The following is a 19725-nucleotide window of genomic DNA, read 5'->3' as shown; positions in this document are numbered from 1 at the left end:
AGGGTGACATAACGCATCCCTGACGAAGTCCCACCTTTACCTCGAACCACTCACTCTCTCCATTTCTAATCCTGACACATGCTCTACTACTCTTGTAAAAACTCTTGACAGCTCCTAGAAGCTTTCCTCTTATCCCATAAATCCGCAAAACCTCCCACAGTGCCTTTCTGTCTACCCTGTCATAAGCCTTTTCCAGATCCATAAAACCCCAAAAAACATCCTTCCCCTTTCCTATAGCTTTCTCACATATGTCTTACCACAAAAATCTGATCTACACAACCTCTACCCGTCCTAAACCCACACTGTTCCTCACCAATTACTCCCTCTGTTCCTCTCCTAATCTAATATAATCACAAACTAAAATACATACATATACCAAAGGCTTTTTCCAATAAAACTGCACATGAGAATGATGGGCATACAGTTCTATGCAAAAGCCCCAAACCCACCTAGCCACTCTTCACATCACAGCCCACCATATGCAACATAAAAACAACCTAAGCAGTATTCTACTCAAAAGATCTACACTACCCTACTCTTAGAATGTCAATACAAATATACACTCGGACCACAAAATAAGTACTCCTTAATAGACCACAAAATTCCGTCACTAAATTTCCAGAAATCACCTGAACTACTTCCAAGACTACCTCTGACATGCATACACTCTGGTAAAACCTATACTAAAGCACCACCAACTCAGAATCAGCCAGGCAACAGACACCAATTGCACCAAGTCCAACCATCTCACAGAAGACATACTATATTCTCCTGCACTATGTCCTTCCAGAAAGCAACACAAACCCTCTTCACTAAATGACTTAAGGGGCCATGGCTAATCTCCTGGGACTTCAGGTCTCCTGCAGGACAAGACCAAGACAACAAAGTGATTGGAGTGATACTGAGTGTTGAAGACCAGCAACTTTATCTCAAAGTAATTCTCAACAGAAAAGGACACAGTTTCACTTGAGATCAAACAAATCATAGTTCTACCATCAGAGAGATTGTTCAATACGTGCCCAAGGGAAGGGATTGTTTCAGTGGATTGGAAGATTGCATGTATAGTCTAATTATACAAGGGGAAGGGTGCTAAGTATAAATGCAGTAGTTTTAGAAAATACAGTCCATTGAGTCAGGTTGGTAAGAGGTGTTGAGAGAATTAAGAAGGGAATGGAGAGCACATGATTGGGGAAGAACAGAGTGGGTTTGGGCGAGAAGAGGATATGTAAAATAGTTGTTGTGGCAAGATGGGTATGTATGAAGTATGTATGTTGTTTGGGCTCTCATGGGCTTGGGGATCGTGTATGATACAACTGATAGGGGAACTTTTCGGAGTGTGCTAAAAATATAAGGAACAGGGTAAAGCCTGTAGAAACCTTGGAGAAAATAATATTTGTTCTTAAAAATAAATAAATAATTAAATATTGATAATAATCATCAACTTAGATAACTTGAAAATCTTCAAATTATGTAGCAGTAAGGAAAGGCACTTCAATTCAAGTGGCAACTTTCCTATTGTCTTCATACTATTTTGAGACATTGAGAAAATGGGTCAGTAGCTCCTGAAAATGGGATGTGCTTGTGGTATATACTTTGAGACATGATTTTGGGCTCAATAAATACAAATCACATTGGAGAAAAAGTATGTAAATTTATGATCTGTTAGAAGTTACAACTGACATAAATTTTAACATTCACAAGAACCTTCATTCCAAATGGAACTTGAACAACAAATCACAATCCTTGTTACAATATCTGAGTAAAGTAATTAATGGAAAATGATACTGTGGAAGCTTTGTTTATTATAGTCTTTATGTGAGTGACATAAACAATATTCTCATTACTAACGATCAACTAAAAAAGTAAGACCAAACAATCATTTTTTTAATAGAAGTAACAATTTTAAAGATGCATGGAGTACATGGAAACCAAAGTATGAATGAACTTTTAGTTCTTCTATTCCATTTTCCCTCATCTCATTCTAAGAAGTAATATTCCTTATCTTCATAACATTTCATCAATTGCCTTGAAACTAACCTGTTTTTGTAGATTACTGTAGGTTTCTTGCAAACGATTGGTGTGCATAAGAACCAAGTGATCAATAAAATTGTTTTCAGTTTGGTAGTGATGACTGCAAAGTGGACATCTGCAAGACAAAAATGTACTTTTCACACCTTGCAATTTTTTCTTTTTATTTATATTTATCTTCCTCAATATTAAAACCTTTTCCTTACCAAAGGATACAAGATTAATCCTGGGTCATGCCTGAATATCTTATTCATCTCAATAGTATCTTTTTGGTATTGATTAATCCCTTCTGAACTGGAGGGTAATTTGTATTCTATTCTGCCAAATACCACAGTTTTATTCTACTGTTCAAGTGAGAGTGTGTGATGTATGTTCCATGGGGTTATTAGTTTAAGATTGGAAGATAGCATGCCTAGTGCCAATTTATATAGGAAAAAATTGAATGCAAAAACAATATAGGTATATAAAACATGGGTTTGTTGGCGAGTGAATTTGTTATGAATTGTTGAAGGAGAAAACTGAAAGTCATGATATCAAATGGTAATTGTTGTATTCAAGAATGGAGAGCATATGGCTAATATACAGATACATGAGGACAAAATAGAGCAGACAGAAAGTTAAAGGTGTCTAGGAACCTATATACACAAACAGTGAAGACTAAAGGAAAAGACTGGCCCTTTCAAGCAAGGGAAGAGGTGAAGGTCAGAGATGCCCTGAAACCAAACTAAAGACAGGTTACAAGAATTCCACCAACATATTCCCCTGTATATCATATAAGGCAACTACTAGGTGTGGATTGAGGGAACTGGGGATCATCCTTTCTGTAATTTTTCTTCCATAGAGTCAAACCATGCTTAGACTTTGCCTTCCCCCTCACATGAAGGAAAAGGCCATTGATAAACATAATTTTAGTGCAGGGTGGTAACTTTAATGTAGGGATCCTAGTGTTACTCATGTCTTCGGAATGATTTCTCTGCCGGTTTTTTACCCCTTATAAAAGGGGCAGCCAAGTCAAAGCATACATCTACATCATTAACAAATACAATCCATCCAACCGCCCATCCCACCTCAGTATCTCAGGGATGAAGGGCTGCCCTGTCCCTGCTCAAGTCACAAGCAATGCAATGAGGCATATCTCTCCAAAACAGGGCCTGATATGTAAAAGTAAGTTTATTCCCATCACTTCACAGCACTGTGACCACCTTCCTATCATCCACTCAAAAATAAACTGCAAATGTAATTACACAATGCCTGACTGATGAAAGATTGATCTATTTTAATGTCACGAACTCCCCCTCTCAGAGAGGTCCAAGATGGTGCCATGTAGCAGAGGGCTGTACAAAGGAAATCTAATATAGTCCACCCTTACAATGAACTTTCTTCTTGACACCTGGATTTGATCTGATACCACTCCAACTTCACTCCCAAGTAGCAACACTAGACCACTTGGCCAGTGAGCATGCCCAGACTGATGAACATGTTTTAGCCCAATTCATGTACGCTGGAGGTGAAATTGGAGGTGTGTTGGTCTCGCATTCACTTAGTTATGAGTTCGAATCCCACACTTCTCTCCAATTCCCAGAAGTGACTGTTAGTCACCTGCCCCAACAGGTCATGTGCATGCGGCAAAGGAGATGGCTTCACCATAAAGCTATGCTCTTCCTGTAGAAGGAATGATGTTATGGATCTTTCAACCTACCTTAATAAACTCTGGGGCAAGTCAGTGATGCCTTCAAGTGTGTTCCGCGTACGAACAAGTTGTGTCCCATGCTGATTCACCATATGCGTAGCCAAAGCCACTTTGGTGATGAACATTTTGTTGCATAACGAACAGACAAGCGACCATGCCTTTGGGGTACGACCTCGACCTCTAACTCCCTGCAATGATCAAACTTTGCAATCCCTTCAAAGAATTACAGGCAGTAGTCTATCATGAAGTTTCAGAAATAAATTAATCAACATGGGCATCTTGTATGAACAAGGTACTTGCAAACCTTGGCATCTGCAACGAGGGCGACAGGCTGGGGTTTTCCTTCCTGACTAGCATTTTCCAAACTGAGCTGGACTGTGTGGGCCAAACCTGTTGTGCTTCGTACCATTCCCTCATTGTCAACCACCATCAGACCTTGTGTAGAAACAGTTGGTGGGGCTGAAAAAAAAATCAGGAAACATATATACTACCAAATCATCGAATCATCGACATCTGACCAAAATTTACTCTATCAAGGTGCTAGAGGGCATCTTCAGGGCTTCAAAAACGGTTTAACCACTTTGGTACAATGACGCCTGCATAAGTGTCATGAGGTGCGAATAGGTACACAAGGATGCTGGTATCGGCATCTTGATTATAAATTTTCTAAGTTGTAAATGAGTTACCCCCAGATTCTGTGAACTAATTTGATCATGTTTTCTGTGTTCATTATTAATCAAAGTAAAAATCAGAGTAAAAGAGTATGAGTAATACAGCAGTAACTTTATATCTTATAATGCAAGTAGTGTAATGAATCATACACATGGCAGCCACTGCTGCGCACAAGAACCTGACTCGTAGTAAGTGGTTAAGGAGAACAACTACACAACTGAATATAACCTATTATGGAACAGGACAAGTCCCATAACTGCATCTACTGATCTCAAATAATAAAAATAACTTCTACCTATATATATACATATACCAAGGAGGTAGCCAAAGTCGAAGGCATAAATCCATTCCCACCCATTTCATCCTCCCATTCACCACCCCTCCCTCCCTCTTTTCTTGGCTCCTCCTGGAGCCTGCATCTCACTCACTGACCTGGATCTGAAGCAATGCAGCAAGACACAGCACATCCACCGCAAGGTGATTCATTTAATCAGCAACCCCACCTATGCATCCCCTCAAGCAGAAAAAGAAAAGACTATCTATATATCAAAGGCTTTTTTCCCCTTATCAGGGATATAGCCGAATTCAAAAGGCATATACCCACCCCTACCCATTTCTCTCCCATCCTTAGACAATTTACTTCATAGATGACTTTTGATGCAATTACCAATATATAAAGTTTTACCAATTAATCCATGAGTGAAAAATGTTAATTACAAAAGCCCTTATAAGGGAGATAGCCAAAAATCAAAGGCATAAAAACCACTCCCACCCATTCCATCCCCAACATATTCCACTCCCATTCAACCCCTTTCTCCCCCTCTTATCTTGGCACCTCCTGGATTACAGGTCCTCCCTGCATCTCACCCACTGCCCTGGGTCAGAAGCAGTGTTGCAAGACACAGCACATCCACAGCAATGCCACTCCATTATATTGGCAACCCACCTCTCTGTCCCCTCATGCAGAAAAGGAGAAGATGGGGAGAAATCCCTTTGGGCTGCGTTGATTTATTTTTCATATATACTCCCTCACCCCCATCTCTCACCCACTCCCCCTCATGCATCACAGCATCATCTATATACAACCATTCTCCACTCACCCCTATCCTCTGTCCTCTCCTGTCCTTTTTCAACAGACATTCCCCTTTCCCAATGCCCCTTTTACCCCATCCATCCATCTCATCCTAGGTTGCCCCTTCATGTTCACTCCTTCCACCTATGCCTTCCACACCTCTTTTAGTAGTCTTTCTTCACTCATTCTCTCCATGTGTCCAAACCATCTCAATATTCTTTCATCAACCCTACCTTCCAACTCCTTTTCCACTCCCTGTTCTCTCCTCACCTATCCAGCCTAGTAACTCCTATCATACTTCTCAGGCACCTCCTCTTAAAGACATTCAAACTCCTCTCTTCCTCTCTAATGTTCCATGTTTCTGCCCCCATTCAGTGCTGTCAGCACAATCACTTCTTCATACAATCTCCTCTTAGCATCCATTCCCAAATGTCTATTTCTCATTACACTTTACCCTAATTATGATTCATACATAATATCGATTTGTTGAAAACTAGCATTTCTACCCTTGGAGATAATACCACACTAAAGAGTTGGAGTCATGGGAAAGATAGAAATCAAGTGATAATTTTTCATTGAGTGGAGATTACCTAAAAGTTAAAAATATAAGCAAAAGGAAATAATGAATACATATACCAAAGGCTTTTTCCCCCCTTACATGGGAGGTAGCCAAAGTCAAAGCCATAAACCCACTCCCACCCATTTCATCCCCACATACTCCACTCCCATTCACCACCCCTCCCTCCCTCTTTCTTGGCTCTTCCTGGATGATGGGTCATCCTTGCAGTAATGTAGTAAGATACAGCACATCCACAGCAAGGCCACTTCGTTTAATAGGCACCCCCCCCTCTCCATCCCCTCATGCAAAAAAAAGAGATGGGGAGAAATTCCCTACCATAGTTCTCAAGCATTTCATCTCAAACACATTTAAACATGTTTCTGCCCCATACAGTGCTATCAGCACAATCACTCCTTCATACAACCTCTTCTAAGCATCTATTTCCAAATGTCTAATCCCTAAATTACAGACTTCATAAAAATCATGCAGTCCCCATGGTATAGGGCCACTTTTAGTATAAATTTTTTCCTCCTTCTTGCCCTTCTTATATAATCTTTTTTACCAATTGGTTTCATCTCTACTGCTCAGCAGAAGAGATTTTAGTATAGGGATCCATATAAGCTTCACAGTATTTATCATGTGCAAATTTATATTATTTTCCAGTGTCTCCAAATGAAGTAAGGTGAGAAGAATGAAATTGCAGATAAAAACCACAAACACATTTCCGTGGCTGTATAACATGGGTATAGTGCTATGCACTACACATATACATACCTCCTGAGAAGAGCTGTAGATTATTGTGCGCATTCGTAGCTTTTGCGGATGGTTTACCGGGGGGACGGCCACGCTTCCTAGGTGGTGGAGGTGGGTCTTCAAATGGATCTTCTTGAGGTTCCACCTCCTCTTCAGGTTCTTCAACTTCAACTTCCATTTTAACTGAAGACATGTCATGAACAGATATTTTGGTGCATTTCTTGACATGACTGAAGTACTGCCTTTCTTTGCTGAATGTTCGGTCACAGTCCTGAAGAACAGCACATTGGTCAATAGGAGAAATACATTCAGTGTAACACATACATACATATACCAAGGGCTTTTTCCTCCTTACATGGGAGGTAGCCAAAGTCAAATACATAAATCCACTCCTACCCGTTTCATCTCCACATACTCCACTCCCATTCAAAACCCCTCCCTCCTTTTCTTGGCTCCTCCTGAATAATGGGTCATCCCTGCATCTTGCCCACTGCCCTGGGTCTGAGGCAATGCAGCAAGACACAACAAGGCAACTTCATTTAGTCAGCAACCCCAGCATGAAATACACTAAATAAACTCTAAACACTACCATTTACAGCTCTAGGGCTACAAGGGGAGGTCAGCATGTGCCCCATGAGTACATCATCTATTTATATAACAAAGGTTTCTTCCCCCTGATTAGGAAGGTAGCCAAGTCAAAGGCACACACCCACTCCCACCACCACACTTGTTTCCCTCTTGTAGTAGCTCCTCACGGATGAAGGGTCATCCCTGTCTCCTGCCCACTGCCTGGGTAAGAACCAATGCAGCAAGACACAGCACATCCACAGCAGGGCTGCTTCACTTATACAGTGACCCTCCCTCCACATCCCCTCATGCAGAAAATACCAACACTGAAAAACACCACAAGTATTAGTGATTTTACCAATCTATGTTTTCCCAAGCAACTGATAGCTACATCATGCCAGTGCCTTTCCCCCTTATAAAGGGGGGGACCAAGTTAAAATCACTAATAGTTAGCCAATGCAGTGTCTTGGGGGACAGGGCAACCTTGAGATGTCATCCAGGAGGAACCAAGATAAGAGGGAAGGAGGGAGGGGGGTGGATTGGAGTGGAGTATGTGGGGATGGATTGGGTGGAAGTGGATTTTATCCCTTTGTTTTTTGGCTACCTCCCTTGTAAGGGGGAAAAAGCCCTTGGTATATGTATATCGCTTGTTTGCGAAAACGTCGTCATAACTCAAAAAACTGAATTTTTGAGTTATCTATACAGACATATTCATCTTCAAACACAGATTTTTTGGTAACAGTGTCATATCCGTAGCTCAAAAATTGACCGCTAGGGAGTGCTAAATGTCCCAACGACATAACCTTACATGTTCCAACTTGTTCCAACAAATATTTTAGACTTAGTAAAGATTATGATTGTTTCAACTTCTATAAACTTTAGAGGCGTATTTGATGCTCCAAAAAATGTTCCACCTATGGTGTTTGAGGGCTTTTTATAATATTGAGAGCGTTTTGAAACTTTAAAATGCCTCTCCTGAAAAATTCGATATTTTGAGTTATGACGACGTTTTCGCAAACAAGCGACATATGAAATGGACTGCCCTTGACCCAAACTGTGGAGGACTGAGATACCTTTTTCTCCATGACATGCTGAGACAAGAGATGCAAACTTACTTTGGCAACTTATCAACCCACATGTACAAGTAAAATTTCTAAAATTAATTTGGGTTAGCCACTTACCTGGCATCGCAACTGAGTTCCTGGAGCTAGGGATTCTTTGTATAAATCTGCCCCTCTCTTCCTCTTGGATGTTCCAACATTTTCCGTCGACTCTTTCACCTGAAAGGCAAGAATATGACTATAAATGAAGAAAAAATGTAAAAAATAAGCTAACATTTCTATCATGTGTATGCGTATGTGTGTATTTACTTAATTGTATTATACGAGAAGGGGAGCTAGGCTCATAGTGACCTGTCTTTGTATCTCACATCTAGTTTGTTCTTAAATTCTTGTATGGTATTTGCACACAATATTGTTTCATCCAATTTGTTCCAGACATCCACCACTCTGTGTGGAAAACTGTTTTTCTTTTTTTTCAGATCTCTTCTATAACTATCCTTTTTTAGTTTCTTTTCATGTCCCCTTGTTTTTCTTTTATCTCACTTTAATAAGTCTTCTCTGTCAAGGACTTCCATGCCTTTTATGATTCTGTAAATAGCCAGTAGATCACCTCTTTCTCTTCTTTGTTCCAGGGTTGGTAGTTCCAGTTTAGCCAATCTTTGTTGGTATGTCAATTTTGAAAGTATTGGGCCATCTTTGTTGTTGCTCTTTGGATTCTTTCTAATTTCCTTATATTCTTTTTTGTACTGGGTGTCCATAGTGTCACAGCGTACTCCAATCCTGGTCTTATCATACATACATATACCAAAGGCTTTTTCACCCTTACAAGGGAGGTAGCCTTATCAGTACGACTAATATATATTTTTTTTTACCATTACTTCATCCAAATAATTAAAAGCCACCTTTATTGATCTTAGTTATTTGCAGGCTTCTCTGACTATTTTGTTTATATGCTCATCTGGGGACGTCTTTTGTGATAATTACTCCTAGGTCCTTTTTGGAACTAACTTTTGTTACTTCCTTTGAACCGATTTTATATTGTCCTGATATTCATTTTTTACTTTTTCCAAACTCCATTATACTACATTTCTTAATGTTAAAGTTCACTTCCCACTTCTGGCTCCATTCCCAGACTTTGTCCATGTCTCTCTGTAGCGCAAGTGCATGTGCGCATGTGTGCGTAGAACTGTTTCTATGTCACTGGCTGAATGGTTGAAGGAAAGCAGTTGCTGGCTCTCCATGTATGAAGGTTGTAAGAAATGCAGTTGAAATTGGCAAAGATATATATATATATATATATATATATATATTATATATATATATAATGAGCCCAGACCAGAGACCAAATTTGCATCTCCTGCTGAAGATGTGATTCATGGTTTTGGAAATGAGCAGCTTCGCTGTCAATCTTACAGGACCACCACATTCAAGTAGCCATCATTGGTCCCTGTAGTGATTGTATTTAGAGCTTAGATTCTATAACCAGAACTATTTAAATATCTTACCTTTGCTACCTGCATCTTATGCTTTTTAGGGCATATCTGAAAGTGCTGACTAACTGCTTCTTTATTCCTGAATGTCTTCTTACAGAAGGAACACATGTAAAGAGGAACTTTAGTTGGTTCATTCTGTGCCTTCTTGCATCCCTCCACGTGAATTCTGAAACGATAATGTTTATGTCAATTTACCATACCATTATACCAAGATTTCTACTCTGACAAATGACTAACAAAATCATTAACACAAATATAGGGCACTATTTTCAAAGTAATAAAACCACCTCACCTGTATGAATCATATCTAACAAAACGGCTTTTGCAAATGGTGCACTCGTACAGTCTTCTCACATTGCTGACAGTGGCAGCTCCTTCCTTAACCATTAATGTCTGGCCACTCTTCATGTCTAATGCCATGACATAGTCTTCATCATTATCATTTGGATCTGGAGGTTCTTTTTTAATTCCCTGCATACTTGAAGTGTCAGTGCCAGAATTACTTAAAGTTGGATGGGTGATAACTTTGAACGGGCTCGACTGACCCTGTGCTGATGTGACCAAACCTCCTGCTGCACCCATGTTAGATCGAATCACAATTGGATTTCTGACTTGGGGCTCTGCTTTCAATTCTGCTGCCATCCCTAAGCTAGTGCTTGTGTTGCTGCCATTCATCTGATTGTTTACTGGTTGCTTGATGCTATTGCCTGACGAATTCCCACGTACCAATATAAGTATCTTGCCATTTCCGTCTTGCCCCTGCTGCGGCCTTTGCTCTGCCGAAGTTTGGATTAATATCTTAGTTGGACTAATTGCATTTTCTCCCATACTAACAGTTGGTAAAATGTGTGACGGTATTCTGTAAGTTTCACCATCGTTACTTACATCGGTTTCACCAAAGCTTGCTGTCCCAACAACCCCAACGTCAGAAGTGGGAAGAGGAACAGTTTCCGTTACACCAGCATACTGAATAAGAATATTCCCCTGTCCACTCTGTACAACCCCTTCCCCAAAGGGATTAACGCCAGAGGTAACAGTCAAATTATCGACATCTATGTTTCCCTCTGCCAGATTCTCTGCATTCAAACTTTCTTCAATCATATTTTCAGCCAAGCTTTGCCCTGCCAAGTTTTCTGCAGTAAGAGTTGCTTCAGACATGTTCTCGGAAGTTAAGGTTGCATCTGTCATGTTCCCAGCTGCTAAGCCAGTTCCAGTCATGCTTTCAGCTGTCAGGCCACCCTCAGTAATGTTTTCCGACGACAATCCCGACTCCGTCATAGCTTCAGATGACAACCCTGTCTCTGACATGTTTTCTCCTGTTAAGCCTGTTTCAGACATGTTTTCTCCTGTTAACCCTGTCTGAGTAATGTTCTCTGCACTTAAGACACTTCCAGCCATGTCTTCAGAGGTTAATCTAGTTTCACTTAAGTTACTGGTGACTAACCCTGTTCCTGCCATAGTTTCTGAGGCCAAACCAGAGTCAGTCAAGTTTTCAGATGTCAATTCAGCTCCTGTCAAGTTCCCAGGGGTCAAATCAGCTCCTGTCAGGTCTTCTGGCGTCAAGCCCGTTTCTGTCATATTTTCTGCAGTCAGCCTGGCTTCTGTGAAATTTTCAGCAGATAACTCTGCTGGAGTGATGTGTTCAGCAGTTAAGCTTGATTCTGTGATATTTTCTGGTGTTAATCTTGATTCTCCCTCTCCTTCAGGAACTAATCTTGGTTCAGACATGTTCTCGGTGGACAAGCTTGCTTCTAAATTTGAGTCAACTAAGCTTGCCTCTGATAGACGTGGCTCATCCATATTTTCAGAAGGCAGCTCTGGTTCATCCATATTTTGAGGGGGCAAGCCTGGTCCCTCAAGAGTTTCAGAGGGTGATCCTGGCTCATCTAAAGCATTTATATTTTCTCCAGTCATGGTATCCAGAGATTGGTTTTCTGGTGACATATTGTCATTCTGTATATTCTCCTTGTCTAATTTCTCTTCTTTAGCACTTTCTTTACAAGACTCATCTTTAGTAACAGGCTTCTCAACCAAATCTTCTCCATCAAAATCCTGACCACCCTGTGACAGTTTCTCTTCCAGGTCTTCAGAGATTCCTGGTGTGGGTGAAAGTTTGTCTTCCTGTTTTTCAGACCCTTTTGGTTCAGCTGTTGTAGTGGTTACTGCATTAGTTTCTGTATTCTTGTCCTCTTCTTTTTCACTATCCAAGTCCCCCAATTTGAACTTTGCTTTTTCCACTTCCTTTTGAATACTAGAATCCACTTCTATGTCCGGACAAGTCTGAAAAAGTACAGAAAAAATATATAATTCACACTTTTCTTTACAAAAACAATTTCCTCTTAACTTACCCCTAAAGACTTAATTTTACAACATTTACCTTAATTCATAATTTAATACCTAATTACCTATACATTGTGCAATCATGATTGACTGTGTTATATTTGAGGGACATTTTCTGTTACCAACTTATTGATATAAGAGGAGGGGAGCAGTTGACAACTGTCAGTTCTTACAAGAAAAGGGAGAGATGAAACCGAGTGTAAAACAACCATACTGACAGTGATAATGATCAATCCTGATATTTACACAGTAACAGCAATAGTCTTCTTCATATAATATAGTGAATTAAGATGCGATTGCTGCTATTGAAGATGACAATATCATCAACAATATGCATTCTATTAATATTGCCACCAGTATGGCAGTACATGCGCACATATACCAATGGCTTTTTCCCTTTTACAAGAGGTAGTCAAAGGCATAAATCCACTCCCAACCATTTCATTCTCACATACTTCACTCCCATTCACCACCCTTCCCTCCCTCCCTCTCTTCTTGGCCCCTCCTGGATGACAGGTCATCCCTGCATCTCACCCACTGTCTTGGGTATGGCAGTACAGTGAGTCCTCCTTATACAGTAATTCTTTATCCGGTAAATTCACAGTTACGGTATTTGGTAATTATTACCCTCGATTCTATTTACGGTAAGAAAAATTCAGTATACGGTAATTTCAATTCGTGGTAAGGTTTTCAGGAACACATATGTACCGTATAACAAGGACTCACTGTACTCTGACAAAATACCTATAATGCATTCTCTTAAATCTTGTGGTTGACACTTCAATTTAGTGAGACTTATTTCCACACTTCTGTCTGAATGTGAATCTACTGTCAAGTTCTTAAGGCCTGTCCAGACAAATGGACCTGATTGGCGGGCATGCCTGTTAACGGGCACATTTGATGGGCAAACAGTCAAATTGCCCAAGTGTTCATCAAGTGAAATCACTAAGGTCGTGTCTGGTAGCTGAAGCTTCGACATTGCCAGACGCAAGTTAATATCATGAACCCACAGCAGGCTTCCCTCCCACATCCCATGTCACTTTTTCTTCTTTTTCTTTAGACACAAGGCAATTACCATGGTGTACAATATCTTCTTGACAATGATTGTTGTACCAGACTCCACATGCTATTGGCATCGTCAGGCACACAGCTATTCATCAACTCAGTCACGTGGACAACATTCACGGGCAGACCCGGCAGAATTTGCCCATCAACCGCCCTGCCCAATGGACATACCCGGTCATCTGGACACTTTAGTCACTAAGTATTGTCAAGGACACATATGCATGAAATATGGAACAGTTCTAAAAGCAAGTCACCTTGGCAAATTGAGATGGATAAATCTCCAGATGTGTACACCTCAGTGATCTATCAAAAGAAATCTAAATATTATTATTGTAAATTATAATACTGTACATCAATGTAATGAAAGTTTTTAGTGGCAGAAATCAATAACAAAATAAGTTGCTAAAAGTGATACACTAGATATAACTTGGTTGTCGGTAAGCATCAAGATGCTATGTTTGTTTTTATTTGTTGTAAAAGCCTAACCTAACTTCCTATTGGGTATGCATTTTGCATCCCTTGAGGTCGTCAGATTAGACTACACCAATTTATTAGACTTTCATTAATTCTTCTAAGACAACAAACAAAATCAATTATGGCATCCCGAACCTAGCCGATGTTCAAGTTACTGCTAAGGCATCACTTTTAGTAACTATTTTTGGTATTGATTTCCACTAAAAAAACATATCATGTTGATGTATTTTAATTTACAAAATTAACATCTAATTTCTATTGATATATTGCTTAGGTGTGCACTTCTGGAGTAATATCTTCTGATGTAATAAACAATGCTATAATAAAATATTCAGTATTTTGGTGACAACAAAATGCCCTTCTCTCCTTGGGGACAACATTGCACCAAAGAGATGGATTGATATAAGAGGTAAAGGAGAACCACGGAGAGCAGGGGAACAGTCAAATAGAACAACTTCAACAGCGGTCGGTATTCTTATTCAAAATGGAGAATAGGCTTCAATCATTACAGAACCCTGTATGATTCTGGCCCATGTAAGAGGCATGTAACTGAAATTGGAGCAGTCAATTTTGCCTTATGCTTTTGGACTATTAAGAGCATATAACAGTCCCTGCATTGGGATATCACAAAGGTTCCTCAAATATCAATTCCATAAAATGGGATCACATGAAGAATTGTCACACCAGAACACCCACATGAAGAATCGTCATCCCATGAGATCCCAGTCACCTCAGTATGCCGAATATCAACAGTGGAATAAAGATTATGTTAGGCTGAATGAGGGTTATGCTTACTGTCATCAACTTATACAACCAAAGAATCGTGAACCCAGGATGGCCCACATGAAGAATTGTCACCCTGTCATAGTCTGGGGTGACAATTCTTCATGTAATCCCATAAAACACTGCTAGCTATACCACCTATGGGGTTATGAAGGTAGTGGGTAAAATTCCAGCAGCATGCAAACATGGATATCTAACATAAAAGTTATTTTGACCAATCACTTTTAACCTAGTCATTCCATTGATATAATATATCTTTCAAATACAAAAAAGAATAAATTGAAAAATGTGCTGGTGTGTTACTAAAACAGAACCAAAGATGTTCGAGTTTTTCACTTACGTTTCTATATAATTAGATTAGGTGGTTAAAACAAGTTTGATTAGGATTCTGGTTTAAGATAAGGTTTTATTAGATTTGTTCAGATCAGATTTGTTAAGTTTAGTCAGGTTTGGTTTTAATGGATTGCATTCCCACATTAGAGTAGAATATATCTTAATGAATATGATCATAAAAAGATACTGGTACAGTATTAGCTTTTTTTTCATTAGATATAGCTCAATAAAAAGGTACATACATACATACATATACCAAGCCTTTTTCCCCCTTACAAGGGAGGTAGCCAAAAAGGAAAAGGCATAAAATCATTCCCACCCATTCCATCCCTGAATACACTACACACCCCTCCACCCTCCCTCTTATCTTAGTACCTCCTGGATGACAGGTCATCCCTGCACCTTGTCCACTGCCCTGGGTCAGAAGCAGTGTTGCAAGGCACAGCACATCCACAGCAAGGCCGCTTCATTAAATCGGCGATCCCCCCTCTCCGTCCCCCCCTGCATAAAAGGAGAGGACGGGGAGAAATCCCCTCGGGCTGCGTCAAATTTTGCTCACACGTACTACCTCACCCCCCACCCCCACCCATTCCACCTCATGCATCACAACATCATCCATACACAACCACTCTCCATTCACCCCTGTCTTCTGTCCTCTCCCGTCCTTCCTCAACAGTCATTCCCCTCTTCCCCAAAGCCCCCTTCACCCCATCCATCCACCTCCCACCTCATCCTAGGACGTCCCCTCATGTTCATTCCCTCCACATCTGCCTTCCATACCTCTTTTACTAGTCTTTCTTCACTCATTCTTTCCATGTGTCCAAACCATCCCAATACTCTTTCATCAACCCTATCTCCCAACTCCTTTTCCACCCCCGTTCTCCTCCTCATTTCTCACTCTATCTAGCCTAGTAACCCCCACCATACTTCTCAGACACCTCATCTCAAACACATTCAAACTCCTTCTCTCTTCCTCTCTTATGTTCCATGTTTCTGCCCCATACAGTGATGTTGGCACAATCACTCCTTCATACAGTCTCCTCTTAGCATCCATTCCCAAATGTCTATTCCTCATTACACTCTTCAATCCACCAAGGCATTTACTCGCTTCTCTCAATCTACATTCTACCTCCACCTTCACTCCACCTTTTCCTGCCACATTTGCACCCAAGTATCTAAAACTATCCACCTCCTCCAGTTGCTCTCCCTTTATGCTCACTTCCAGTTTACTGCCACTTTCACCCCTTGTACATCTCATCACCTTACTTTTCCCCACATTTATCTTCAGCTTTCTTCTATCACATACTCTCCCAAACTCTGTCACCAACTTCCTCAATCCCTCCGATCCTGCCACAAGCGCAGTGTCATCCGCAAACAACAGCTGGCTCACCTCCCACTTTTCTCCATTTTCTTTAATCATCTCCAATCCCTGACCCACTACCCTTGCATTTACCTCTCACACTACCCCATCCATGTATAAGTTTAACAGCCAGGGTGACATAACGCATCCTTGACCAAGTCCCACCTTTACCTCGAACCACTCACTCTCTCCATTTCTAATCCTAACACAAGCTCTACTACTCTCATAAAAACTCTTGACAGCTCCCAAAAGCTTTCCTCCTATCCCATATATCTGCATTACCTCCCACAGTGCCTTTCTGTCTACCCTATCGTAAGCCTTTTCCAGATCCATAAAAGCCCAAAAAACATCCTTCCCCTTTCCTATAGCTTTCTCACATATCTGTCTTACCACAAAAACCTGATCTACACAACCTCTACATACATACATACATATACCAAGGCTTTTTCCCCCTTCCAAGGGAGGTAGCCAAAAAGGGAAAGGCACAAAAACACTCCCACCCATTTCATCCCTAAATACACTCCACACCCCTCCCACCCTTCCTCTCATCTGAGCACCTCCTGGATGACGGGTCATCCCTGCACCCTGCCCACCGCCCTGGGTCAGAAGCAGTGTCGCAAGACACAGTACATCCACAGCGAGGCCGCTTCATTTAATCGGCGACCCCCCCTCTCCGTCCCCCTTTGCATATAAGGCGAGGACGGGGAGAAATCCCTTCGGGCTGCGTCAAAATTTACTCACACATACTACCCCACCCCCCACTTCCCCGCCCATTCCTCCTCATGCAGTCACAACATCATCCATATACAACCATTCTCCACTCACCTCTGTCTTCCGTCCTCTCCCTTCCTTCCTCAACAGACATTCCCCTCTTCCCCAAAGCCCCCTTCACCCCATCCATCCACCTCATCCTAGGACGTCCCCTCATGTTCACTCCCTCCACATCTGCCTTCCATACCTCTTTTTACTAGTCTTTCTTCACTCATTCTTTCCATGTGTCCAAACCATCCTAATATTCTTTCATCAACCCTATCTCCCAAATCCTTTTTCACCCCTGTTCTCCTCCTCACCTCCTCATTTCTCACTCTATCTAGCCTAGTAACCCCCACCATACTTCTCAGACACCTCATCTCAAACACATTCAAACTCCTTCTCTCTTCTTCTCTTATGTTCCACGTTTCTGCCCCATACAGTGCTGTTGGCACAATCACTCCTTCATACAGTCTCCTCTTCGCATCCATTCCCAAATGTCTATTCCTCATTACACTCTTTAAACCACCAAGGCATTTACTCGCTTCTCTCAATCTACATTCTACCTCCACCTTCACTCCACCTTTTCCTGCTACACTTGCACCCAAGTATCTAAAACTATCCACTTCCTCCAGTCGCTCTCCCTTAATGTTCACTTCCAGTCTACTGCCACTTTCACCCCTTGTACACAAACTCTACCCATCCTAAATCCACACTGTTCCTCACCAATTACTCCCTCTGTTCCTCTCCTAATCCTCTCAATCAAGATCCTCCCATAAGCCTTCCCAACTCCACTTAACAAACTAATCCCTCTGAAACTACTACATTCACACTTGTCCCCTTTTCCCTTGTAAAGTGGAACTATACAGGCACTCCTCCAGCACTCTACCCTCTCTCCAGCAAACATTAAATAACCTCACCAGCCAGTCCACCATCACTGTACCTCCTTTTTTTAGACATTCTGCATGGCATCCATCCAGACCAGGTGCCTTACCTGCTTTCATCATCTTAACAACATGTAATTTTCGCAGGAAAATTAATTTTTCCCTGATACAAACCTGAGGTACTCCTTACAATAGGATATTTTCGCGTAGCACAAATATTTCTACTGCTAAATTAAAATCCTCACTCTGTGGGTCTGGGCAACGCTTATCCTCAGTAAGAGGCCCCATTGGGGCAAGGGGGGGGGCCCTTGCCCTCCACCACAAGTCTCGCACACTATAACCATTCTCTGAGCCAGGTATGAAATTAAGCACAAGGTTTGTCAGGCAAGGAGAAGGAACTGTTTAGAGGGGTGGTTGAGGAGGGCCATTAACCACTTCAATACGGGACTTAAATCTCGCGGGCAGCAGCCAATGCCAGCCGTACGACGTAACGAAATAATATTCGCATCATAAAATATAGTCGCCGCTTATATCGATCGTTCTCTCTTTCACCCGCGAATTTTGAAAACCACAGAGAATGGGATTAAGGGCGCATTTGGGAGAATGTAAAAACACAGGGGCAACTACAATAAATATAATCAAGACGCCGATATGGCAGCGTCGCGAATCCACTTGCTCCTCATGACGCCTACGTGTGCGGCACCGTATGGAAGGGGTTAAAGGTAAGGAGTACCTCAGGTTTGTATCAGGGAAAAATTAATTTTCCTGCAAAAATTACATTTGTTCCGAAGAATACAAACTCTTCAGTACTCCTTACAATAGGAGACTCAGACTTAGGAGGGAAGGAAGTTGTTATCTAGCCTGGGAAACTGCCGTAAGGAAAATCTAGTGTGCTAAGACTATGTTGACCAGACCCCTATACATTCCCCTCACTTTGAAGTGCACCCCTTTCTGTTCCCTGGAGTGGAGACAGACAGGTTATAATCACTTTTGTACCACTGAAGGGCTTGAATTGATTCCCTTGGAATGCTTGAGAGCCCGCAGGTGAGGTAAGGGAATGTAAGAGTATGAGAAGGACTTTGGAAAGTTATCCCTGCAGTTGCCGAGCCAGAACCTGGATGAGTTGTCAGGGTCGGCTGTGTGCTCTTGAGGAGGGGTATATCATTTTCAGGACTTCTTGGGCAGGCACTATGGGGCCCAAAGATAAGTTCCCTAAAGATTCCCACATAACTTCTTTGAGGTAAAAGGAAGTGAACGTATTCTGGCTCTTCCATATACCTGCTTGAAGAACCTGGTTGACTGACAGATTCTTTCTGAAGACTAGGGAGGTCCCTACTACCCTCAGGTCATGGGCAATCTGTGTGGTTCATGTCACAGGCTCTGTAGATGACTTCCTTTGTCCAGTAAGAAATGGAATTCTTAGTGATGGGCTTCGGTCTACCTTTAGTAGAGATGAACAGCCTCTTTAATTCTGGTCGAAGATGTTCGGTTCTCTTGAGGTAGGTCCGGATGGCTCGTACCGGGCATAGAACTGTTTCAGTCTGTTCTCCCCCTACAAATTCGTCTAAGGACGGAACACTAAAGGACCAGAATCTAGGGTCGGATTTGGCAGGATCTTGGTTTTTGGCAATGAATTGAGGCATGAAAGTGAAGGAGACCTCTTTCCATCCTTTGGAATGGGCGACTCTATACGAGATGGCGTGTAACTCCCCTACTCTCTTGGAAGATGCCAGGGTTAGCAGAAAAAACTGTCCTCAAGGTGAGGTCCTTCAGATGTGCCTCTCGGAGAGGTTCGTAAGGGGGACCCCTCAGAGAGTTCAGGACTAATGCCACATCCCGCG

At 41.5% G+C, this 19725-nt stretch overlaps 1 protein-coding gene across 4 annotated transcripts in view; it reads right to left on the bottom strand.

The window, feature by feature from the left end:
• LOC143026251 (uncharacterized) overlaps positions 1-19725 on the bottom strand; it is a 41286-nt gene that overhangs the window by 14611 nt on the left and 6950 nt on the right. For all 4 annotated transcript variants that reach the window (XM_076186332.1, XM_076186331.1, XM_076186333.1 and 1 more), the window contains 7 exons: positions 10188-12175; positions 9908-10061; positions 8523-8621; positions 6796-7045; positions 4023-4177; positions 3728-3906; positions 2038-2146 (listed from right to left, as the gene is read on the bottom strand). In XM_076186332.1, coding sequence (XP_076042447.1) covers positions 2038-2146; positions 3728-3906; positions 4023-4177; positions 6796-7045; positions 8523-8621; positions 9908-10061; positions 10188-12175 — 2934 coding nt within the window. The remainder of the gene's footprint in view (positions 1-2037; positions 2147-3727; positions 3907-4022; positions 4178-6795; positions 7046-8522; positions 8622-9907; positions 10062-10187; positions 12176-19725) is intronic.

This window comes from Oratosquilla oratoria, chromosome 6 (assembly GCF_046742065.1).
Source record: "Oratosquilla oratoria isolate Oo_2021 chromosome 6, ASM4674206v1, whole genome shotgun sequence".
Classification (NCBI taxonomy): Eukaryota; Metazoa; Arthropoda; class Malacostraca; order Stomatopoda; family Squillidae; genus Oratosquilla; species Oratosquilla oratoria.
The sequence above is the reverse complement of the archived record's forward strand: the minus strand, read 5'-3'. Positions and strand labels throughout refer to the sequence as shown.